This window comes from Dendropsophus ebraccatus, chromosome 5, assembly GCF_027789765.1.
Source record: "Dendropsophus ebraccatus isolate aDenEbr1 chromosome 5, aDenEbr1.pat, whole genome shotgun sequence".
Classification (NCBI taxonomy): Eukaryota; Metazoa; Chordata; class Amphibia; order Anura; family Hylidae; genus Dendropsophus; species Dendropsophus ebraccatus.
This window is the reverse complement of record NC_091458.1, coordinates 38,966,902-38,991,464: the sequence shown is the minus strand read 5'-3', so window position 1 is coordinate 38,991,464 and position 24,563 is coordinate 38,966,902. Positions and strand designations below refer to the sequence as shown.

The 24,563-nt window shown below is 43.3% G+C and overlaps 1 protein-coding gene across 1 annotated transcript in view; it reads right to left on the bottom strand.

The window, feature by feature from the left end:
- RXFP2 (relaxin family peptide receptor 2) overlaps positions 1-24,563 on the bottom strand; it is a 199,275-nt gene that overhangs the window by 34,709 nt on the left and 140,003 nt on the right. The window contains exon 5 of the mRNA XM_069972085.1: positions 11,122-11,193. Within this exon, the coding sequence (XP_069828186.1) occupies positions 11,122-11,193 (72 nt within the window). The remainder of the gene's footprint in view (positions 1-11,121; positions 11,194-24,563) is intronic.

Sequence of the window (24,563 nt, the reverse complement as noted above, 5' to 3'; positions counted from 1 at the left end):
GGGTACTCCAGCCACAACGGCACAGTCCAGCTGCGCGATTGCCCGGTGACTTGCCCCGGTCACTGATTAGCTGAGCGGGCAATCACCCAGCTGGGCTGTGACGTTGCAACCAGGAACCCTGCAGTTCGGTTGTGGCTGTAAACGGGACCCCAGAGTGGTGTTACAGGACACTAGGATAGGTAAGTTAACATTGTTTAATATTTTCCTCCACCCCCCTGCCTGTCTGTATTTTTCCCCCTTTCGTGGGAAAATAGCATAGAATATATATAGAATGCTTGTAGACAAAACCAGCGGCACTTGCGTCTTCATGAAGTAAGGTCATTTATTGTGGCAAATCACCGACAAACAATGGTGGGGTATAACACAATGGTAGCAGGGGTGTTCCACAGGCGAAGGCCTGTTTTGCGCCTTACGCGCTTCTACTAGACTGGTACCAGGCCAGTAGAAACGCGTGAGGCGCGAAACGGTCATTTATTGCTACAATAAATGACTTTACTTCATGAAGACGCGACTGTCACTGGTTTTGTCTACAAGCATTCTATATTGGATCTACTCCTTCAGCAGAGAACCGAACTGGTCGCCCAATACCCAAATCCATTGGGTTGGCTCTTAGCTCCGCACACACCTGACACAGCATATCCGTAGGTTGGGCAGTGTTGGATTCATACCTTCCCACCGCTGTATTAGAATATATAGAGAGCAGCCTGACAATGCGTTTTATGTTGCTTATTGTATGAGGTGCCAGTCTGTACACTTAATATGGTTTTAGGGTACAAACCCACTTGACGTATTTGCTGCGTGAATCAGTCTTAAAAATAAGCAGGCAAAACGCAGGTTGGCTTTATACAATTGTTCTGCGTTAAAATACGCAATTGCGTATTTTTGAAGTGTGAAGCTTGTTGTTAGCAAAGCATCAGTTGTTAACAACCGTTGTGAAAAACGCATGTAGCTTCACGCTTCAAAAATACGCAATTGCGTATTTTAACGCAGAACAATTGAATAAAGCCAACCTGCGTTTTGCCTGCTTATTTTTAAGACTGATTCACGCAGCAAATACGTCAAGTAGGTTTGTACCCTTAAAGGAAATTATGATTTATAATTATCAAAAGACAAAAGTGTTATGGCATCAAAATGGCAGCTGTCCAAAAATATGGCATAAAAAATACAGCTGTCCAAAATGACAGAAATGCTGAACAGATCAGTGTATTACTTACATGATTCTGTTCAGCCGTTCTCCTAAATTGTAAAATGTAGGAGAATAGGATTCTTGCTGCACATTGTACCACAGTTGCGGGTCTCAGCACCCAGGCCCTGATTTTTAAATAACAGTAACCCTTAAAAAAGTCAGAGATTTTTCTGATTCTGAGGATGAAATACCATTGTATAATTAAAGATAAAAAGTTCTGGTTGTAAGCAGCCACCACTAGAGGAAGATTTGAAGCTACAGTAACTATATACTAGTTTAAAGGGGTTATCCAGCGCTACAAAAACATGGCCACTTTTCCCCCTACTGTTGTCTCCAGTTCAGGTGCGGTTTGCAATTAAGCTCCATTTACTTCAATGGAACGGAGTTTCAAAACCCCACCCAAACTGGTGACAACAGTAGGGGGAAAGTGGGCATTTTTTTGTAGCGCTGGATAACCCCTTTAAAGGGGTACTCCAAAGGGGGGAAAAAAATCAAATCAACTGGTATCAGAGACAGATTTGTAAAATACTTCAGTTTAAAAATGTCATATTTTCATCTTCAGCTACTGGAAGTGTAGTCTTTCCAGTCTGACACAGTGCTCTCAGAGCAAGAGAGGTTTTTTATAGGGATTTTCTACAGAGGACAGAGGTGGCAACAGAAAGCACAGTGTCAGACTGGAAAGAAAACACCACTTCATGCAGGGCATACAGCAGCTGACAAGTACTGGAAGACAGGAAATTTTTTGTAAATAGAAGTGACTTACAAATCTGTATAACTTTCTGACACCAGTTGATTTGTAATTTTTTTTCCCCCCTTTAATGACTGTGAAGTATTGTCTGCGGTAAACTCCTGCCCTTCAGTACTCTAATCACTTTTGATATTTGACAATTGAGAAGAAGGTTGAAAATATTGTACAAATAAGACGGATGTTCTGATGTGACATTGACATTTTGTTCCCTGAACTGGCATAAACCATTGAGCCATTTAAATGCTTTGTATGTATATACGTTTTTTTTCTGGTTTTAAGTGATAGCAGCTGAATATAAACTTTCCCTTTCATTTTGACAATAAATAAATTTCTTGATGTTCCCCTCTATCTGACATCTGTTAGATTTGCACATAGAGACCTAGAGGCTTCTGTAGCCGTAATCATCAAATCACATAAAAGGCTCGTTCTTTGCGGAGGGTGTAATAGTTTGTTGTATACTTCTCAAAGTTGACAGGTACATGGCTGCTCAAGGATATGTGCTATATTCATTCCTTGACGTTACTACACAAAGGCAAGGTCACGGGAGATGGATTATTTTTTTTCCTCTTTGGCTACGAATCATCTCTTCTCATAATGTTGTTTTATGTGATTCATAAATGCAGCCATTCCTACCATTAAAATGACAAACGCCTTATCCGGAGGAATTCTAAGCGTGATTAAACGTCTAAATGCTATGTTTTTAGAATCCTATTACATACGGCTTTAAGTAATGAACTTTCTTGGTTTAAAAGTTATGTGAGATGGGTGAAAAGTCATATTTTTTCCTCATTGTTTAAAGTGGACCGGTCAGAATGTTTTTAGGGTATGAACTAAGGAAATGGCTATATAGGGCTTTGAACCCTGAATGTGAACAAACCTCTTGGCTGCTAGATTACATGGGAGATTACAGGTATGGCTCAATGATTGTTAAAGGGGTTATCAAGTGTTTGAAAAACATGGCCACCTTCTTCAAGAGACAACATGAATCCTTTCACTCCATTCATGATCCATTCACTTCAACAAAACTAAGTTGCAAAATCACATCCAAAATGGAGACAAGAGTGGTGCTGTCTCTGGAAGAAAGTGGACATATTTTTTTAATGCTGGATAATCCCTTCAATCATGTGACCAGTAGGCTTTATCGAACAGCGGTAAAACTAGGTTCGATCGAACTCGAACCTAGCCAGACCTTCCGCATTTGATTCCTGATACCTTCCCGGTTTGTGCGAAAGGAGGAGACATGCCGGGGACCACCTGGAATTCCGGGATTCAGCCAAGGTAATAGGCTGTGTCCGGGAATTCCAGGTGGTTCCCGGCATGTCTCCTCCTTCCCCACGGACCAAAAAAGGCATCAGGAATCAAATGCGGAAGGTCCGGCTAGGTTCGAGTTCGATCAAACCTAGCTTTTTTTCCCGCTGTTTAATCAAGCCTAGTGACCAGAGCACAGAGGGAAGTGACTACATGGTGAAGGGGGGCAACTCTGCTGTTCCAACTGGAATGCCCAATGGTCTTCAAACCCTAATTTACACATCTTTTAAAATGTTGATATTTTGCCACTGGTGGTGAGGGTGTCTAAAAATAATGTGTCAATGCCCTTTGTACCCCAAAACCTGCTGAGAGGTTCACTTTCAAAAAGATCTGCAAGGTTAAAAAAAAAAATCAACAATAAATGTATGCAGACAACCATATGAGCTTGTTAGACATCATGGCAAAACCATGGGGGAGATTTATCAAAAATGATGTAAAGTGAAACTGGCTCAGTTGCCCCTAGCAACCAATCAGATTCCACTTTTCATTCCTCACAGACTCTTTGGAAAATGAAAGGTGGAATCTGATTGGTTGCTAGGGGCAACTGAGCCCGTTTTACTTTACACCAGTTTGATACATCTCCCCCCCATGAGTACAATTATAGAGCCGCTCTCAGGGAAGACTTTCCATAAGACCTTGAATTGTGTCTGTGGGTGCCCATTTAGCTAAAAGAGCATTTGTGGGATCTGACACAGATGGTGGATTTGAAGGACTGGCTTATGATCAGGGGCGTAGCTAGGATTCATGGGGCCCCAACACACACTATTTATATATATATATATATATATATATATATATATATATACACAGTATATATATATATATATATATATATATATATATATATATATATATATAATATATATATGTAACGCCTGGAGTAGTGGATCCACTGGACCGACACTAGCGATGGCACAAAACCGCACCAGGGAGCGGAGTCTAAGGGGCCGCTGGTTTTCACCAGAGCCCGCCGCAAGGCGGGATGGGCTTGCTGCGGCAGGCGACCCCCGGGTCGCTACCCCTGGTTTGGTTGCTAGTGACAGCAGGCAAGACGAGGCAGGAGCAGTAGGCAGGAGATGGTGCTGGCAGAGGTCTGTAGGCGTAGCCGCAGGTGACAGGCTGAACACAGGAGCGTTAGTGTGACAGAGGAGCAGGAACCAGGAACAAGGACTAGGGACCAGGTAGCGGACAGGAATCAGGAACAAGGACTAGGGACCAGGTAGCGGACAGGAATCAGAAACAACAGAGAGCTGGGCCAAACGCTATGGGAAGCATGTAGAGGCTCCAACACCTGTAGTGGGGCAGGGCTGGAATTTATAGGAAGTGATTAGTGCACCTTCCAATAAGGGGCGGACTGGCCCTTTAAAGCTGAGACAGCCGGCGCACGCGCTCTAGGAGGCGGGGACGCGCGCTGGGCGGCACAGCGGGTGACAGGAGCGGGGCGAGGTAAGTCGCCCCCCGGGGCCGAACTAGTAGCAGCGCCGGGTCCCTGCACATGGACCCCGGCAGCTGCATGGAGAGGTCACGGCGGCGGTCCGGAGCACGGGACGCCACCGCGGCCGTGACAGTACCCCCCCTTTGGCCTCCCCCTCTTTCTTGCCTGCAGATGGAGGCAAATCAGTGATGAAGTCCATCCCTATGTGGCGAGGGGATGTGGATTTGCGGATTAAACCCTTCTGTAAGTTCTCCCGGATGTAAGACATGGCCTCAGTCTCGGGCACTGAGAGAGGGTACACCCGACCTTGTGGAGGAGAAGTTCCAGGAAGGAGGTCTATGGGATAATCGTACGCCCGATGAGGTGGTAGAGAGACCGCCTCTGTGGCAGAGAAGGCATCAGGCAAGTTTTGTTATTCCGCCTGTAGGCCGGATAGAGGCTTGGCGGGGTCGGGTGACAACATAGAGTACTTGGGCTGAGGTGACCTCAGACACTGGTTGGAACAGTCCTGACCCCAAATAAGAATCTTCCCGATTCTCCAGTCCAGCTTAGGGGCATGTAATTGCAGCCAAGGGAGTCCCAGGAGGATGGTGGAAGAAGAATGGGGCAGGACGTAGAAGGAGATCTTTTCCTGATGTAAAGTGCCCACCTGGAGGACTAGAGGTGCGGTCTGGTAGTGCACATGGTCGGTAAGAATCTCGCCCGTGACCGAGGAGATAGTCAGGGGTCTGGCTAGTTGGGTCACGGGTAGCCGCCATCTTTGGACCAATGTAGCTGCAATAAAACTGCCTGCTGACCCAGAATCTAGAAAGGCAGTAGTCTGGTGAGTTTGTCCTGAGGGTGTCTGGATGGAGACTGGCACAGACAACCTGGGAGAGGTGGCATTCACACTTAGGGAGACCTCTCCCACCGGACCTAGGTGCTGGTGTTTCCCGGACGCTTGAGGACGTTGAGGACATCTCAGCCGAAAGTGATCCGAACCACCGCAGTAGAGGCAGAGATTCAGCTCCAGACGACGAATTCTTTCATCAGGCGTCAGGTGAGCCCGTTCCACCTGCATAGGAATCTCAGGAGTCGACTGGGACACCGGAACGTCAGGATTCTGGAAGACCGGCGCCAGCTGGTGAAGGCGACGGGACAGGCTTAGTCGCCGTTCATGCCAAACCTCCTCCTCCCTCTCAGAAAAACGAGTATCGACCCTGGAAGCCAGTAGGATGAGTTCGTTCAGGGAGGTAGGTAGGTCTCGGGCAGAAAGCACGTCTCTCACCCAACTGGACAGGCCCTTCTTGAAGGTGGCTATTAGAGAGGCCTCATTCCAGTCTAATTCTGTCGCCAGGGTGCGGAACTGGATGGCGTAGTCACCAACAGAGGAGCTCCCTTGAGAGAGGTTGAGGAGAGCAGTCTCAGCTGAAGAGGCACGGGCAGGTTCCTCAAAGATGGAGCGAAACTCGGCCAGGAAGGTTCGGAGATTGGCAGCAGCAGGGTCATCTCGGTCCCACAGCGGCGTGGCCCAAGCCAGAGCTCTACCCTCCAATAGGCTGATGATGAAAGCCACTTTAGAGCGCTTGGTGGGAAACTGACTACTTAAAAGTTCAATATGCATGGTGCATTGAGTCAGGAATCCTCTGCACAACTTGGAGTCACCAGCGTATTTGCTTGGGAGAGCCAGTCGAAGTGTCGAAGAAGCAGCAGGAGGTGGTGTGTGCTGGGCTGTAGTATGCTGCTGTAAGGCGGCAGTGAGTTGCTGGATCTGCTGCGACTGTTGCTGGATTTGTAGAGTCTGTTGGGCGACCACTCGGGCTATGTCGCGGATATCAGGCACCTCGCCGGGATCCATGGTTGGAGCCTACTGTAACGCCTGGAGTAGTGGATCCACTGGACTGACACTAGCAATGGCACAAAACCGCACCAGGGAGCGGAGTCTAAGGGGCCGCTAGTTTTCACCAGAGCCCGCCGCAAGGCGGGATGGGCTTGCTGTGGCAGGCAACCCCCAGGTCGCTACCCCTGGTTTGGTTGCTAGTGACAGCAGGCGAGGCGAGGCAGGAGCAGTAGGCAGGAGATGGTGCTGGCAGAGGTCTGTAGGCGTAGTCACAGGTGACAGGCTGAACACAGGAGCAATAGTGTAACAGAGGAGCAGGAACCAGGAACAAGGACTAGGGACCAGGTAGCGGACAAGAATCAGGAACAAGGACTAGGGACCAGGTAGCAGACAGGAATCAGGAACAACAGGGAGCTTGGCCAAACGCTATGGGAAGCATGTAGAGGCTCCAATACCTGTAGTGGGGCAGGGCTGGAATTTATAGGAAGTGATAAGTGCACCTTCCAATAAGGGGCGGACTGGCCCTTTAAATCTGAGACAGCCAGCGCGCTCACCCTAGGAGGCGGGGACGCGCGTGCCAGGCGGCACAGCGGGTGACAGGAGCGGGGCAAGGTACTGTAAGTCGCCCCCCTGGGCCGAACTAGTAGCAGCGCCGGGTCCCTGCACATGGACCCTGGCAGCTGCATGGAGAGGTCACGGCGGCGGTCCGGAGCACGGGACGCCGCCGCGGCCGTGACAATATATATATATATATATATATATATATATATATAATCGGTGATGTGGCCAAAAAAATCCTGCGTGCAGCTACAACAGTGACTGGTAGAGGAGAAAGCCAATGGCTGCTTGTTCTGTCCATCCATTGTATGTAACTATAACAGCCTATTAGGAGCCTCATGGTTATATACATAGGTGCAGGAGCAGACTACCTTTTGCTTAACCCCTTATGTACTTCAGTGTGTAAGTGACCCAGTGTTCTCTTACATGCTGCAACACAAAAAAAGGGTTAATACAGAAGACAATTAGCTCTCTTCTTCACTACTCCTGCACTGATAGCCCCTGACCTCTGCAGAAGCTCAGATAACAAAGGTCAGAGGTTATCAGAGTAGTGACTTTAGCAAATTAACCCTTTTTTCTGTTGCAGCGTGTAAGAGAACACTGGGTCACTTACACACTGCAGTACATAAGGGGTTAAGCAAAAGGACACAGGAGGCTCTAATCTTCCCTGTGCATCCCCAGGCCTCCTCCCTCCAAGGGCCCGATAGCAACCGCCTTTCCTGCCTCTATGGTATCTACGCCACTGCTTATGATCGACATTCAAAATAATCATTTGTTGGATAGGTTTAGGCTCGGGGATATGTGCAGACCCTTGGGTTCCTTCACAGCAAACTCACTCCTAGCCATGTTGGAATAGGAAAGGGCCTTTCCTCAAATTATTATCACAAAGTTGGAAGCATTCACTGGAATCACAGAAAAAACTGCCAGATTACAAAGCTTTTCCCCCAGTATCAGAACTAGAGGTTCCTTCTGTAGCTTTTAGTTTAATCTTCTCTAAACTTCTCCTTCAAAGTGACTGTACCACTAGGTACATCGCATGGTGTTCTTTACATGAATAGACCGGCGCAGGAAGGCTAAGAAAGTGGTCCTTTTTTTGAACCGACACCAGGTTTCTGTGCACGACGCTGGTCTATTATTAAGCACCAGCTGGGCATGAAGCACTGGAGGCGGGCCCACTGCCCCCGTAGTGTGACGAAACCCCCTCTGTGACACAGCTCCATTAGAATGAATGAAGCCGCGTGACAGAGGGGAGATCTTTACACCCACCTCCTCATGCCCAGCTGGTGCTCAGTAACAGACTGGCGCCATACACGGGAACCAGGCGGTGGCTAAAAAAAAGGACCGCAGCACCAGCATTCCTGCCCAGGTGCTGGTCTGTTCATTTAAAAAAAACAAAGCAATGTACTTAGTGGTACATTGGCTTTAAGCTTTGCAAGGTAAGAAACAGTAATATATTGTGTGTAACACTGTAATTTCTAATTAATACTTAAAATATTGTTAGCTTGTCTAGTAGTCTTGTACCTTTTTAAAGGGGTACTCCAGAGATGTTTTTTTTTTCTTTCAAATCAACTGGTTAGATACAGATACAGATTTTTAAATTAATTCTAAATACAAATGTTAAGCCTTCCAGTACTTATCAGCTGCTGCATGTCATACAGGAAGTGATGTATTCTTTTCAGCCTAACACAGTGCTCTCTGATGCCACCTCTGTCTGTGTCAGGAACTGTTAAGATCAGTCGCAAGTATAAAAAGAAAAAACTTTCCTGCTCTGAACAGTTCCTCCTGGCATGGACAGAGGTGGCAGCAGAGAGCACTGTGTCAGACTGAAAAAAATACACCACTTCTTGCAGGGCATACAGCAGCTGATAAGTACTGGGAGACTTGAGATATTTTATATAGAAGTAATATACTTCTATATACGTCTATATTTGTATAACTTTCTTACACCAGATGATTACAAAACCTTTTTGTTGTCCAGAGTCCCTTTAAAGAGACACACTAATGAGGTGGTTTGGTGCACTGGTGGTGGGACTACCTCCCTCAGTGCATCAATCCATTCCGGCCAGCCACTTCTAGCGCTCTGCAATAATGAGTGCCGAAGTGACGTCACTGCAGAACACCAGCCCTGCTATTTATTAGAAGGGGCTGTCTAGCCAGGGCAGATCAGTGCTGAGTGCACCAAACTTCCTCATAAGCATATATATATATAAAGAAACGTACCTCCATTCTCAGCGACAGTGCGCTATAGGGACATACAGTACCATCAGGTTAGATGCTTCTTTAAAGTTTCCCTTTAAAGCTGCCATGATATATTGGTATATCATGATGGGATAAGGGGTTAATATAAATCTTGGAAACCCCTTTAGGTCCCTCTCTATTATAAATACTATTTATCACTAAATGAAAATGTATTCACTATATTCAAGGACTCTTCATGAAGTATGATTTTTTTTTTCTGATGGCCATTGATGACATATGAGTGTCCATTCATTAAGCATGGTGTAAGTGCAGTAAACAATACATTGGCATCTAGTATTTGTGTGTGCTTGATTATTTCTAACATTTGATGCGCTCTGATTTGTAAAATTAGCTGATTGTTGATTAATTCGCTGATTAATTACTTATACTTATTAAAAGTTTACAAGGGAAGTGTGATATTTTATGTAAAGTAAAACTCAGCTAAAGAAAGGGAAATTAATGTGTCTACATATTGTCTACATATTGCTGTTACATACATGATATAGTGCCCCCTATTGTTTAATTTCTACTCAGAATGTTCACCTACTGTGTCCAGTGCTGGTAAGAAGAAGCTGCTTCAAGTGCCCTGATGTCTATGGCTTGATCTGTACAATAGGAGGAATCACACCACATATCCAGGCTCCAGAAGGCAGGACTGAGCTACTGGGCATGTGTGACCACTGTGGATGGTCGCACATGCTCAGTAGCTTAGTCCAGTAGAGGACATTGAAAAACACCCATAGACACCATAACAAGTTTCCAACAGCAATGTCTAGACACAGGAGACATTTTTGGAGAATTATTCCATATTTATTCTCTCAGTCTACCAGAACATGCAATACAGAATAACGGGAAAACACTTAACATTATTAATAAGGTTTATGTCAAGGAAGGATCAACAGAAGCTCAAAAAATATTTTACTTTGCCTATCTTTAAAGTAGTTATCAGAGATAAATTTTGCAGCTTGTCTGATTTTAGACTTGAATCTTTGTGGGGCTTTACTTGCATAGATGTCTCTACCAAGCTTTCTCTTAGTTCAGGCAAGTTACAGTAATCTTATATACAAAAAACAAAAAACAATATGAGGCCATGTTCTCACTGTGTAAAACACTGGTGTTACTGAAGATCATCCCGGCTGGTACTGCAGTATCAGCCAGATGCTCTTCATTTCTTATGAATTGGGATGCGGGCGCACCCGTGTGCGCTCGCATCCCAATTCATTGTTGCACAAAATGGAGCGTGCGGCCTGAACTGCACGCTCCATTGTCTAAACTGACATGTTGTTTGCAGCCGCTATTCAATGAACAGCGGCCGCACAAAACTGGCATGTCAGTTTCTTGTGCGGCAGGTTGGAATTTTAAAAAGCATAAACTGGCTTGTAAATGTAGAACATAGATTTTTTTCTGATTGTTTATATAGTTATACAACCTTTGGGTATTTAGCACTTTAAAGTGTAAAAAAAAATTCTTGGCAGGTTCTGTTCACATACAATGGCTGTGATTTAGGCAAAAGATACGTTGTGTGAACATGGCCTTACATTGTAATAGCTTAGCTAAGTTATTGAGTAGGGGGAGGCTGTTGACTGTTTCCAATAACTACCAGAATATGTGTGAATGTAACTTTATACTGTAATGAAAGCTATAACCCAGGACTATTTAATGCAATGCATTTAACAAGTTCATGTACATGATTACTAGAGATAAAAATTGAAAAAAAAATGGTTAATGTAAACATAAGCTTTAAATACATTTGGCAAATCATTTTTTTTTTTAGCCATTTTGGATTATGAACGTAGTAAAATTTTGTCATTTTAAAATGTTCTACTCACAGATTTGTCAAGTCTTTATAATTTGTGAAGACATTGTCTGGGAGTGAATGGATCTGGTTTCCTTTCAGAGATCTGAAATGGAAAGAAAATAATCTTTTCACATAAACTTCAGATAAATTGCCCAATACATTTTCTTTTATGCTTATGTTCTTCACCCTATAAAGTTATCTTTATTCCTTCTTCCATCCTTAAATACTCTTTAGCTCAGTACTTTAGCTCCTTGATTGACTGAAGTATGCATAGTCCAATATCCTTCCATTATTTCTCTATGTAAAATCCCTTCATTCTTAGCACTATAATGTTGGGGATTAGGTTAGCAAAAATTTCCGTGCAGAAATGGTAAAACGATATTATAAGGAAGATTCTTGTGATTTTTTTTTTGCCAAAACCAGGAGGATTTTCTATAGTTATAAAAGGTAAAATAATTGAAAATGATTCTGTGTTGTCTGCCCTTTCTATGCCCTCTTTACAGTGGCTAAGAAAGCTTCAATAACTGTTCTGGCAAACTTTTTTATGTATGTATATATGTATGTTCACAATGAGCAAATTTGGTGGAATTCCGAGGCGGAGCTCTCTGGTGCGGAATCCTGCCTGCTGCAGTGTCCAATCGCATCTCTTTGGGCGGGCTCACGCGCCTCCACTCTCCGCTCACAGAATTGACATTCTCAATTCTTTGAGCTTAGAGCGAAGGCGCGTGAGCCCTCCCATAGAGATGCCAATTGACACTGAGGCAGGCAGGATTCTGCATTGGAGAGCTCTGCCACAGAATTCTGCTAAATTTGCCTTGTGTGAACATACCCTAAGAGGGAGGGAGGGAGGAAGGAAGGAAGGATCATTAGCAAAAATCTTAAAAGGCATAAACTGGTTTGTAAATGTAGAACATTGATTTTTTCTGATTATTTATATAGTTGTACAAGCCTTGGATATTTAGCACCTAGAAGTGTATAGTGCCATACTGTAGGCATCAATTTCAGAAATAAAAAATTCTTGGCAGGTTCAGTTAGATCTATTACTATAGTATTATTATATACTATACTATACTATACTATACTATATGGTGTATCTGGCTACTTACTGGAGAACCAAGAGAACCCTGGGTTTCTCTATATAGACTTTGTGCACACAATTCTGGTAATGAAAATGACTATTCTAGTTATCAAAAGTTGTCCCTTAACCATTAGTAGACTGGTCCAGATTATGGGACCCCCCCCCCCCCCTCATGAAAATGGAGAATGAAAGCAGTGGAGGGCATGTGTGGCCAGTGATTTATTCGTTGTCTATTGGGTTTCTAACTGGAACATGTTCAGATACCAAATGGATGGAACTCTGGCCGCTCTAGCTAGTGTAGATTTCTACTAGAATTTATACTTGTTAGCAGTAGCCAGAAGTAATATTGGCTTGCAGGGCTGGCCACGACCCCTTTGTGTGAAGTTATGTCCCCTTGTCCATGTATGTTAGGTTCTCCTATGAATATAGAAATTTTATTAAAGAAAAAAGAGTTTTTATTACTCTCCACCCAATAAACTAGATGATATTTATTGTCACCATATTTAATACTTTTCATCAAGTTAAACAGAAGTGCTGAATGAAAAACAATGGATGAGGCATAAAGCCATTCATCAAAAGCAGAAGTGGTAACTCAGTCTTATTGTAATACAGGGAAGCAACCAAATTTGCATGTGAAATATTGCCATGTGTCTCATATTTCCTCTCTAACTACTGTTTGTTATGACAGCCCTGGGACACAACAAGGCCGAATAAGACTCCAGGGCACAATGCTGAAAACCACATTGACTCTGCGCATCTCACTCCCTCAGTAAAAGCTAATGGATATCAAACGTTAACCGATGCGTAACTTGAAGCTTGTTAGTGAAAAATTGATGTTTAATTGTGGGGGACAGTGTCACAGAGGCGGGTCTGTGACACTATCTGCTCCCACCCCACTCTGAGACTGGCCCTCTATCATCCTTCCTCCCGCCTCTTCCTCTGAGGAAGACTGACACGGCTGCTCTCTTTGGGTCAGTTGAAAACTTGTGCATCCGCTGTCCTTTCTCCGCTGCTTACTCTTCATGGTCTCCGGCAACTTTAGCGTTCTACATGGCGTGTGCCAACATTTACAGGCCGTACACTGTAGAGCGCTGAAGTCACCAAAGACCATGAACAGTAAACAGCGCATGCACTGGGGTAGAGGAGGGCAGCACGTGCACAACTTTTTAACTGACCCAAGAAGAGCCACCATGTCAGTCCTACTAGGAGGAGGCAGGGGCAATTGTGGGGTGACCGGTGGGATGTTGGTGTTGGTGGGCTGGTTTAAGAGTGGGATGGGTGCAGATACCCACCTCTGTGACACTGTCCCCCTCAATTAAACAAAGTAAAAGTACCTATGTAAAGGCCCTATTACACAATACAATTATCATCCGTATTCGGCCAATAATAGTCTGGTGTAATAGAAGACAACGATCAGTTGACCTGAACAATGTCGGCTGATCGTTGTCTGACGTTGTCTTTCAACATGTTGAAAGACAAACGACTAAGATAGCAATGATCTGCTGCCATGGCCCTGTGGAAACTGACAGCACTGATGTATGCATATACATGCTGTCAGTTTCACTTTAAGCTTTTAAGCTTTATTGAGATAGTTACTGTACCCCATTTGGGTAATTTTCCATTGTATATGAGTTTTAGACGTAAAAGCATAGATTATGGCACTTTCGAGTCAGAGACAAAACTGCTTTGAAAATGACCATAACTTTGTTATTAGCCTAATATGTTTGGCCACTGAAAACAATAGGTCCTGTCCCACCCCTGTCCTTTTTTTTTATTTCTCATTAATTCATGAGAATCAATAGAAACAAAGTTAGTGTTCTAACACATGCTTTCTTAATGGGCGCAGTATAGAACTTATGGTGGCACTCCAAGACCTGCTAATACAGAGCCCATAGATGCAGGGTGCCTGTAAATGTATTGACATTCTATCTATGGCTATCTTACCACTAAGTAATATTATCGGCAGAAGGCAGCCATTTCGTTAAATAGACGGACGCTAATAACGATCATGATCAGCTGCCGTCTATGTTACAAAAGGGCCATCTTCTGCCGATGTTATTAAACAGTGAGAACATACCCTGTTATGGGATTGGTGCAGAAAACAGAGCCAAGGTTGATCTCTGAATGTATTCACATTATAGTTTACCACTGTCTAGTCTGCAATCCTCACTGTACTCTATTGGCGGCTGTTTTATGCATGTTATTCTAGGAGGAAAAACAGTGCTCAAAACAGCATCTGTACAAAACCATAAAAGCCCCGGTATCGGTCTATATTGTACACTGACATATCGCAAATATGCAAATGCCTCTGCTCCAGAAATAGAAGTATACCCGGTAGGGGAATGCCTCACTCCAGAAGGAGTCTTAGAATATGGCTAACCAGGGCTAGCCATCTGCGCCGTCCTTCCTGGACTACTTCTTCAACACACAGCTGAGATACTCTGCATACAGCCTCAGCAGAATAGTGAATAACCTCAGAATAATTATGGCGGTAGAAAGACTTCAGGTAATAGTCTCCTCTAAAGGGAAAAAAAGAGTTTTTACAGAGTCATCTAAAGTTCGGCCTCGTAATAAGGGACGGAAGGCAGAATTTTTAGTCTATTGTATTGTATGAATGAATAAATAGCTCAGTACGGTAGAAGCTGATTCCCAGTGCTTGACAGCATTATCCTGATTTTGTCCAATTAACCCATGCTGTGCTGGAGTAACAGGAATGGACAGCTGTAGGAAAAAAAAAAAGAGGAGCACTGTAATGAAGCACAATGTGTTTTGAAGGGTTAATCTCTTTTTTCCTCAGGTCCAGTATCTTCCTTTTCATTTAATACAACTGTCTGTTTTTGTTACCCCTGCAGCATGGGCTCCATTAAAGGGGTATTCTGCTTGAACGTATCTTTTCATATGTTACTACCCATGGTGAAACTAACAATTCATTCTATATTTGTTATTATCTATTTAGTCTCCTTCTCCCAGTTCTGCACTGCGGTTTACTGCTGAAGACACAAAAACTGTGTGTAAACTTTTCTCTCTATCTCCATCTCCCCCTCCTCCCCTCCCCCCATATGTTGCCACACATGAGGAAACTAACAATTCATTTCATACTTATTATTATCTATTCAGTCTCCTTCTCCCAGTTCTGAGCTGCTGCTTTCTGCTGAAGACACAAAAATCTGTGTGTGAGCTTTTCTCTCCACCTCCTCCTCCCCCCTCTCTTCTGAGACTTCTGATGTCAATAAGTCCATATCTGCAACTTTGTTATGCCAGGATGATTCATCCCAGCGAGCTTGTCAGCAACTTGACCTCAGATTAACTCTCCCAGCATCACAAAGAACATACAAAGTTGCAGATACAGTTCCTGCCAGGGACTTGTATACATCAGCTGTCTCAAAAGGGAGGGGGGAGGAGGAGGAGAGACAGAGAGAAAAGCTCACACACTTTTTTGTGTCTTCAGCAGAAAGCAGCAGCTCAGAACAGGTAGAAGGAGACTGAATAGATAATAACAATTATGGAAGGAATTGTTATTCTCACCATGAGCAGCAATATCTGAAAAGTTATGTTTGAGTGGAATACCCCTTTAAATACTATTCTTCTTCCGGTGCCCTGAGAATCAGTTTCAGTATTTGCCATGAAGAACCATTTGGTACTGGTGCTGGCAGCTTCCAATAAGTAATTATATTCAAGGTTTATGGGGGTGTCATGTCCAGAGCATGACACGATGAAGTGAGCATACATCTGCACTGGCTGCACATTGACCCGGCGTCACCTGTGATAATGGCCTGTGTAGCACCTTTCCCCCCTTTATTACACCCTATTGCATAAATATAGTAGGAGATAGGAAACGTTTTTGATCTCTTGGAATGCATACAGAAGATATATATATATATATATATATATATATATATATATATATATATGTGTGTGTGTATTTATTTCAGATTTATTACAATGGCAAATTAATTTGAAAAAACAACAACAAATAAGATCAACGGAAAAAAGAAGATTAAATGATAAATTTCTGGGATTGTTAGTTTTGTGTATTGTATTACTTTTGTGTATTGTGTTATTTTTGTCTTTATGGCTTGGCTTACACAAAATTTGGAATAGTTGTTTACTATTGGACTTTTGTGTTTCTTTAGCAAAATAATGTATGACCTTTCAGCACCATGGACAGCAGCCATGAGACTTAGGACATAGCGGGGACACCTATGGAGAGTTTCTAGGCAGGTAGTTGTGATGGAAAGGTTATTTTTTTTCCCAATAGGAGCAAGTTGAAGAAAACCTGTCACACCAACAAAAAATTCCACTACAATATTCTTCATTCCCTTCTGGATCCCCTGATGATTCTGTAGCCCTTTTCTTTTCATATCCTAATTGTACTTAACATCTCACTGTCACATTTCTTTATCCAGCAGGAAAAGCACAACAGTAAGGGTATGTTCACACTGAGCAAAAGCAACGGAATTCCGCAGTGGACATCTCCGCCGCTGAATCCCGCCTGCCTCAGTGTCTCACAGTGTCTCTATGGAAGGGATCTCGCGGCACCGCTTCCGTTGCTCTCCACTCAAAGAATTGACATGTCAATTTTTTGCATGGAGCCGCTTTTGCTAAGTGTGAACATACCCTTATAGTAAAAGGGCAGTGACAAGTGCATATTCAGAAATGTTATTCTGTGTACTTGTTTTTAGGTGTGTGCCCAGTGCAATGTAGCATTGCTGTCCCCAAATAATGAAATCATGTCCTTGTGGAAATCAGAAAAATTTTAACTACTCATTGTCTAATGGGTTACCTAACTACAGGGGTGATCTCTATGGTCTGGTTCCTCTGCTCTAGAGGTACATCCCTCCTGCCAGCAATAAGCAGCAGGTCCCATTTTGTGTTGAGAGATGACACTTTGTTCTCTCTTTGGACAATGTCAGTGTGGGGAAAGTTTACACCCAATCTGCACTAACGGACATTCATTTATATATCTGGTGCCAAAAATAGCTGTGAAACAATAACTTGAAAGAAAAGTGGCCATAGAAACAGGGATAGATAGGAAACTAGTGGAACAAAGGTAATATTGTATCTGACAAACCACTGGGTTCTCTTTAGAGATAAGCGAATCTACAGTAATACCGAAGTGAAGCGCTTCCATATCTCTGTAATCCGCTTATCAGCCTGCTGCCTTTAAACTCACTCCTACTCCCTGCCCCGGGTGCTGGGAAAAGCTGGATCCAGTCCTGGAAGATTTGGAGAAGTTTCCCAGGCTTGGATCTAGCTTTTCCCAGCACCCGGGGAGGAGCGGCAGTGAGTTAGAAGGCAGCCAGATGATGAGCGTATTGCAGAGATACTGAAGCGCTTCACTTCGTTATTACTGTAAATTCACTCAATTCTAGGTTTTTTTTTTTAAGCAATTAAAAATAATTGGCATTGGTAAGTTAGGCGTATATTGATATCATAAGAGGATGTAGGTTAATATGGGTGAAGCTTTTTCCCAAATTAAAAGTTAATATTGGTTCATCTTAGAGATAGGAGAAATATTATATAGCAACACTTATTTGTGGACGAAAGAAAGTTTATTATTGAGTTTACCGTTCTTAAAGTTTATTGTTCTCAGTGACACAAATTGTTTTATAGTTATGAAAACTTTTGATGGTTGATGGCAAACTTTGGAGATTAAACGGGTACTCCGGCAAAAATCTTTTTATTTTTTATTTTTTTTCAACATCAACTGGTTTTAGAAAATTATATAAATTTTGAATTTACTTTTATTTAAAAATCTCCAGTCTTCCAGTACTTATCAGCTGCTGTATTTTAGGAAGTGTCCAGAGCAGGAGAGGTTTTCTATGGGGATTCACTACTTCTCTGGACAGTTCCCGACTTGGACAGAGGTGGCAGCAGAGAGCACTGTGTCAGACTGAAAAAAAACCCCACTTCCTGCAGGACATGCAGCAGCTGATAAGTATGGGAAGACGTAAGATTTTTAAATAGAAAAAAAAAATACAAATCTATATGACTTTTTGAAACCAGTTGATCTGAGAGTAAAAGATTTTCACTGGAGTACTCCGTTAAGGGCACCTCGTCGCTTGTGGTATAACAGAGTATCAGAGGACACTTATTGAGCACTTAGACCATCTTGAAAAAACACTTTTAATTTGGAGCTCCCACCCTGCTTCAATTGATGATCAAATCATTAGAACCGTCAGGATACCAAGAAGTCCTCCTCTCTAATACTAAGAAAAAGAAGAGAACAATATATCTGGTGGTCAGTAGTGACCTTCAATCCACAGCTAGAGGCACGAAGGAAAACTGCACAAATATATTTTCTTTTATATCAAGTAGTGTTAGAAAGTTATACAGATATATAAATTCCTTCTATTTAAAAATACCATGCCTCTGTGTACTTATCAGCTGCTGTATGCCCTGCAGGGAGTGATGTATTCTATCCAGTCATACATGGTCCTCTCTGCTGCCACCTCTGTCAAGAGCAGAAGAGGTTTTCTATGGGGATTTACTACTTATGCAAAAGCTGCGGATCCTCTTGTAGACAGGCTAGTAGCCGTTAAAGACCCCAAAGTCCTTTTCAGGACTAGTAGTCTTACAGTATAAAAAAATGATCTTACATACAATATATAGTACCAGTATTATTTGGAATACTGATACTGATATACAACTGGTATACACAGTTGTATACTGTGCTACAGTTTATGTGATTGGAGTACACAGTAGGAATACTAGCACTAATCCCCAACTACCCACAGGACTAGTAATATCCCTGTGTGACACAGAAAAAAAAACTGACATACACTATACCAGTACCATATGAACTACTCAGTCTGATAATGGTATAGTATATTAACACAGTTCTATACTCAATTATGTATATAATGTGTGCTACATAATTGTCAGTCTGTAAAAGTGGTGTAATTCAATGACCTAGGAGTCTTATGCTAAGTTTACACGAGGCGATTATTGGCCCGATCGTACGATTAACGATTTCAAAATAATGATTTTTTTTTTTTATAACGATCAGCGTTTAGACGGTATGATATATCGTACGGAAAAATCGTTTTGCGATCGTACGCCCGCAGCCCGGCCCGCCCGCAGTCCGCCCCCTCCCGCTCAACCGCAGCCCCCTGCGCCGCCCCGATCGCCACCCCCCCTCCGATCGCCCCCCCCGCCGCCACTCCGATCGCCACCCCCGCCGCCGCTCCGATCGCCCCCGCCGCCGCTCCGATCGCCCCCCCCCCTCTGATCACCGCCACAGCTCCGATCGCCCCCCACCGCCGCGGCCAAGAGCATACGTTACCTGCTCCGCGCAGCAGGTCTTTCGACATCCCCGGCTCCCATCTTGAGCGCATTGATTGGCTGAAGAGATGAGCCGGGAATTTCAAACGGCTCCTCTTCAGCCAATCAGTGCTCCTCTTCAGCACTGATTGGCTGAAGGGGAGCCGTTTGAAATTCCCGGCTCCCCTCTTCAGCCAATCAGTGCTGCCGTGCATTGATTGGCTAAAGAGATGAGCTGAGAATTTCAAACGGCTCCTCTTCAGCCAATCAGTGCTGAAGAGGAGCACTGATTGGCTGAAGAGAAGCCGTTTGAAATTCCAGGCTCATCTCTTCAGCCAATCAGTGCGCTGAAGAGGGGAGCCGGGGATGTCCGAAGACCTGTTGCGCGGAGCAGGTAACGTATGCTCGCGGCCGCGGCGGTGGGGGCGATCGGAGCGGCGGTGGGGGGGCGGCGATCGGAGCGGCGGCGGGGGTGGCGATCGGAGTGGTGGCGGGGGTGGCGATCGGGGCTGCGGGCGGGGCTGCGGGTGGCGGGCGGCCGGACTATCGCGCGACGACTGTTTACACGGAACGATCGGCGAATTTTTTGCGATCTGCGAACGACGATTTATGAACATGTTAAAAGATCAAAATTAACGATTTTTCGATCATTCGCCGCGTTTACAATGTACATGTACAATTATCGTTCGAATTTGATCGTTATTGTGAAAATTCGCCAGATAATCGCTCCGTGTAAACCCAGCATTATGGTGCGTTTACACAGTCAGATTTATCTGATAGATTTTTTAAGCCAAAGCCAAATACAGACTATAAACAGGGAACGGGTCATAAAGAAAAGACTGAGATTTCTCCTCTTTTCAAATCCATTCCTGGCTTTGGCTTCCCAAATCTGTCAGATAAATCTGCATGTGTAAACGCACCATCACATGCTCTGTAAATCTGTGGCCTGTCTGCAGGAATTTGAGAGCCAGCCTTGAAATTTGGCCGTGAAAATATGTACATGTCAGACTTAAATCCAATGTGTAAAGCTATCATAAAGTGCTGTGGATGCTGCTCCACTTGAATACTAACTCCTATTAGGGAAAAATCGATAGAATGTTTAGCAATGTTCTCGGGAAAAGTATAAAACGACTCCCCTGATAGAGGAGGGAATCTGCTTTTAATGTGCTACACATAACTTAGCCATTGATTACATCTTCTCCAAAAGTTTTAAGTACCCAAATATTTGGCACCCATGCAAAAGTTGTTTATAGTCAGTACGAGTGCATTGGTTTAAGAGTACCTTGGTTTAAGAGCATTTTGGTTTAAGAGCTCACAGTTTTTCAAAATTGTGACTTGGTTTAAGAGCATTGCTTTGGTTTAAGAGCTCCCTGTACTGGGTGGGAGCGCGAGTGGGGGAGGGGCATGGTCTGCATAGTGGGGTCTACAGCCCTGTACTCTGACCCAGGAAGTCTCCCTCACCTTCCGGATCATAGCAGATCCACTTCAGGCTGGGGCTTACATCAGGGGACAGGACTGTGGAGGTAATCTCTCCATAGCTGTAACCCCTCTCTCCCCGGACAGAGAGTGTTGCTATACTGTGCCCACATCTGCCCTGCTCATTCCTTCCTGCTCCCTGCAGTCTCTGTCCGCCCTTGTGTTTCCCATCCTCTCCATTACTGTACAGTAACTTATAATATCACATATTCTGCTGTTTCTAGATGTTTGTTTCATTAGTTCTACATGTTATTCATAATAATAAATAATTATTTTTGGGGTGCGGAACCAATTGTCTGCATTTCTATGATTTCTTATGGGAAAATTTGCTTTGGTTTAAGAGTGGAACGAATTATGCTGGTAATCCAAGGCACCACTGTACCTCCTTGTCCTATAGTATCTTCATGTTTTACTTATTGTAATTTCTTCTCACATAAATGTATACTCAGAAATTATTATTGCACTCAATAAAGGACACCAAATAATAGTCTTGTAGCCATGATACCCAGAAACAACATGCTCCATGCTTCTCTTCCATCTGACTTATGCTGGCTTCACACTGCCTTAACATTTCCAAAAACTCCAACAAAAATTCCAGCAATCAGATGTTAGCTGGAAGTCAATGGAAGTTTATGATCTGCCTTACACACGTGGCTTTTAAAAAAAAATAAAAAAAAATTGTGGTGTTGTTCTCTCCTCTTTGGCGTTTTTTAGGCTCTGTGGCAGTTTTTCCAAAATGCAGTATGCTGAGGGTGTGGTTTAATGAAAGTTCTTCTGCTCCACTAAAAAAACTCCACAACATTTGTGTATGGAGTTTTTAGTGCCATTTTTGTGCAGAAAAAGTCAGTCTGGCTCCTGAGGGGGTTAGGTTAAACTTATCCTCCCGGTGTATGGATGGTGTTTAAAGAATCAGCCAATCAGTGGCGTGCAGTGCAGTGGTAGTTCCCCACTGCAGCCGCTAACTGGCTGATCAGAGATTGGTGCAGTTTCAGCTCGGCCAATCAGTGGCTGCAGCATTGTCTTGCCTCAATCACTGATTGGCTGATCAGACATTTGAAGAGCCGGGCCGGCATACTTCAGTTGAAAAAAGAACTGCACTGCACCGGTCCTCCTCACATGTTTGGCATCTTTAATAAGCCAATAAACATGCAGGAAAGGGCCTGGGAGATCTTGCGATGAGGCAGCTATGTTGGCTCTTTGGAAAATGAAAGGTGGAATCTGATTGGTTGCTAGGGGCAACTGAGCCAGCTTCACTTTATACCATGTGTGATAGATATTTATTAGAGATGAGCGAACCTCAAGCATGCTGGAGTCTATCCGAACCCGAGCATTCGGCATAGCGGGGGCTGCTGAACTTGGATAAAGCCCTAAGGCTACGTGGAAAACATATCCATGTATTAATGTTTTCCAGACAGCTTAAGAGCTTTATCCAACTTCAGCAGCCCCCGCTATGCCGAATGCTCGGGTTCGGATAGACTCCAGCATGCTCGAGGTTCGCTCATCTCTAATATTTATCTACCTGTATTTATGAACCAGTATTTCACGGGCGAATATTTTTTATAGATGGAACCTTTTTTTTTACTCTGCCTGTTTTGAGTATTCACCCAAAAGTTTACATAATCTGGGATTAGAGCCCAATTTATCATTTGCGAGTTTCTAAAAAGTTGCTGTGGGAGGGGCCGCGGGGAGCTATGATTTTTAGATCATCTGGGAAGCCCATAGGAGACAGCAGCGGGCTGCTGCTGCTGCTCCTGTTAGGGCCCTATTATCGTTCAGATTATCGTTAAATCGTTCGAATTTAAACGATAATCGTTCGGTTGAAATGCAGTTAACGATTAACGACCGAACGAGAAATCGTTGATCGCTTTATAAGACCTGGACCTATTTTTATTGTTGCTTGTTCACAAAACGTTCGCATTGAATAAGACGTCATTCGGTCGTTCGCAGTAGATACGAACGCAATAGCGAAGAAAAAACGATCGCAAATACGATCATAAGTAACGATTATCGTTCCATGGAAATGAGTGAACGTTTTCAGGTCTTTCGCAATATCGATTATGTGAACGATAATCGTCGGGTGGAATAGGGCCCTTACACAGAGGGGTGGCAGCAGATTGTGGCTATCCTAGCCTTTAGTCTTTCAACATGTTGAAAGACAACAATCATAGTTGCATAGTTATGGTACTTTTACACGGAGTGATAATTCGCCCGATCGCACGATTAACGATTTTGAATGAACAATGTTTTTTTTATAACGATCAGCGTTTAGACGAAACGATACATCGTACGGAAAAATTGTAATGCGATTGTTTTGCGATCGCTTAACCCCTTAGGGACCAAGCCCATTTGGGCCTTAATGACCAGACCAAATTTTGGAAATCTGGTATGGTTCACTTAATCTGCTTATAACTCTATAATAGTTTCATACATCAAAGCGGTTTTAAGATTGTTTTTTTGTCACATCTTGTACTTTATCCCAGCAGTAAAAAAACTTTGATATAATTTTCTTAAATAGATTAAAAAAGCAAAAAATGAGAGAAATTTTGAAAAATTTTCTTTTTTTTCAACTTTTAACTATAATATTCCACTTATATATGTAATTTATGTAGATTTTTTTTTATCATACATATATTTCCATCTGTTTCCTTTGTTTTGGCATTCGTTTTGGGGAAAAAAATTAAAAATACTCAAATTTGAGAACGTACAAAATTAACCATACTTTTTAAAAATTGTGAATTGCATTTTAATCCCTGCATCAAGCCAAGTTTCAGAGGCTCATACGTTTCAGAACAATAGAAAACCCCCACAAATGACCCCATTTTGGAAACTAGACCCCATAAGGAATTCATCTAGGGGTACAGTGAGTATGTTAACCCCACAGTGTTTGGACAAAATTAACGCAAAGCAAGTGAACATGAAATAAATTTCTTTCTTTCTTTTTTCTATGTGTCATTTTGAAGACATGTTTTCCCTTCTAAATGCATGATAATGACAAAAGGCACCCCCTAATTTTTCGCCCCAATTCTTCTGAGTTCAGACATGTGACCATTGTACCCCTAACTCAATGTCTAGGCACACGGCAGGGCTCCAAATGAAGGAAGCACCTAGTGGTTTTCAGAGCACCAATTTAGCTTGAAAATCTATTAGGCCCCATTGTACTTATGGAGAGGTATTCAGCTGCCAGAACAATAAAAAAAAACCACAAATGACCCCATTTTGGAAACTAGACCCCCTAAGGAATTCATCTAGGGGTACAGTGAGTATTTTAACCCCACAGTGTTTGGACAGAATTATTTCAAAGCAGGTGACAGTGACAAAATTTTCTTTTTTTTTTTTTCTTCGTTTCACTTTAAAGACATGTTATCCTTTCTAAATGCATGATAAGGAGAAAATGCACCCCCTAATTTATTGCCCCATTTCTTCTGAGTTCAGACATATGACCATTGTGCCCCTAACTCAATGTCTAGGCGCACGGCAGGGCTCCAAATGAAGGGAGCACTTTGTGGTTTTCAGAGCACCAATTTAGCTTGAAAATCTATTAGGCCCCATTGTACTTATGGAGAGGTATTCAGCTGCCAGAACAATAAAAAAAACCCACAAATGACCCCATTTTGGAAACTAGACCCCCTAAGGAATTCATCTAGGGGTATAGTGAG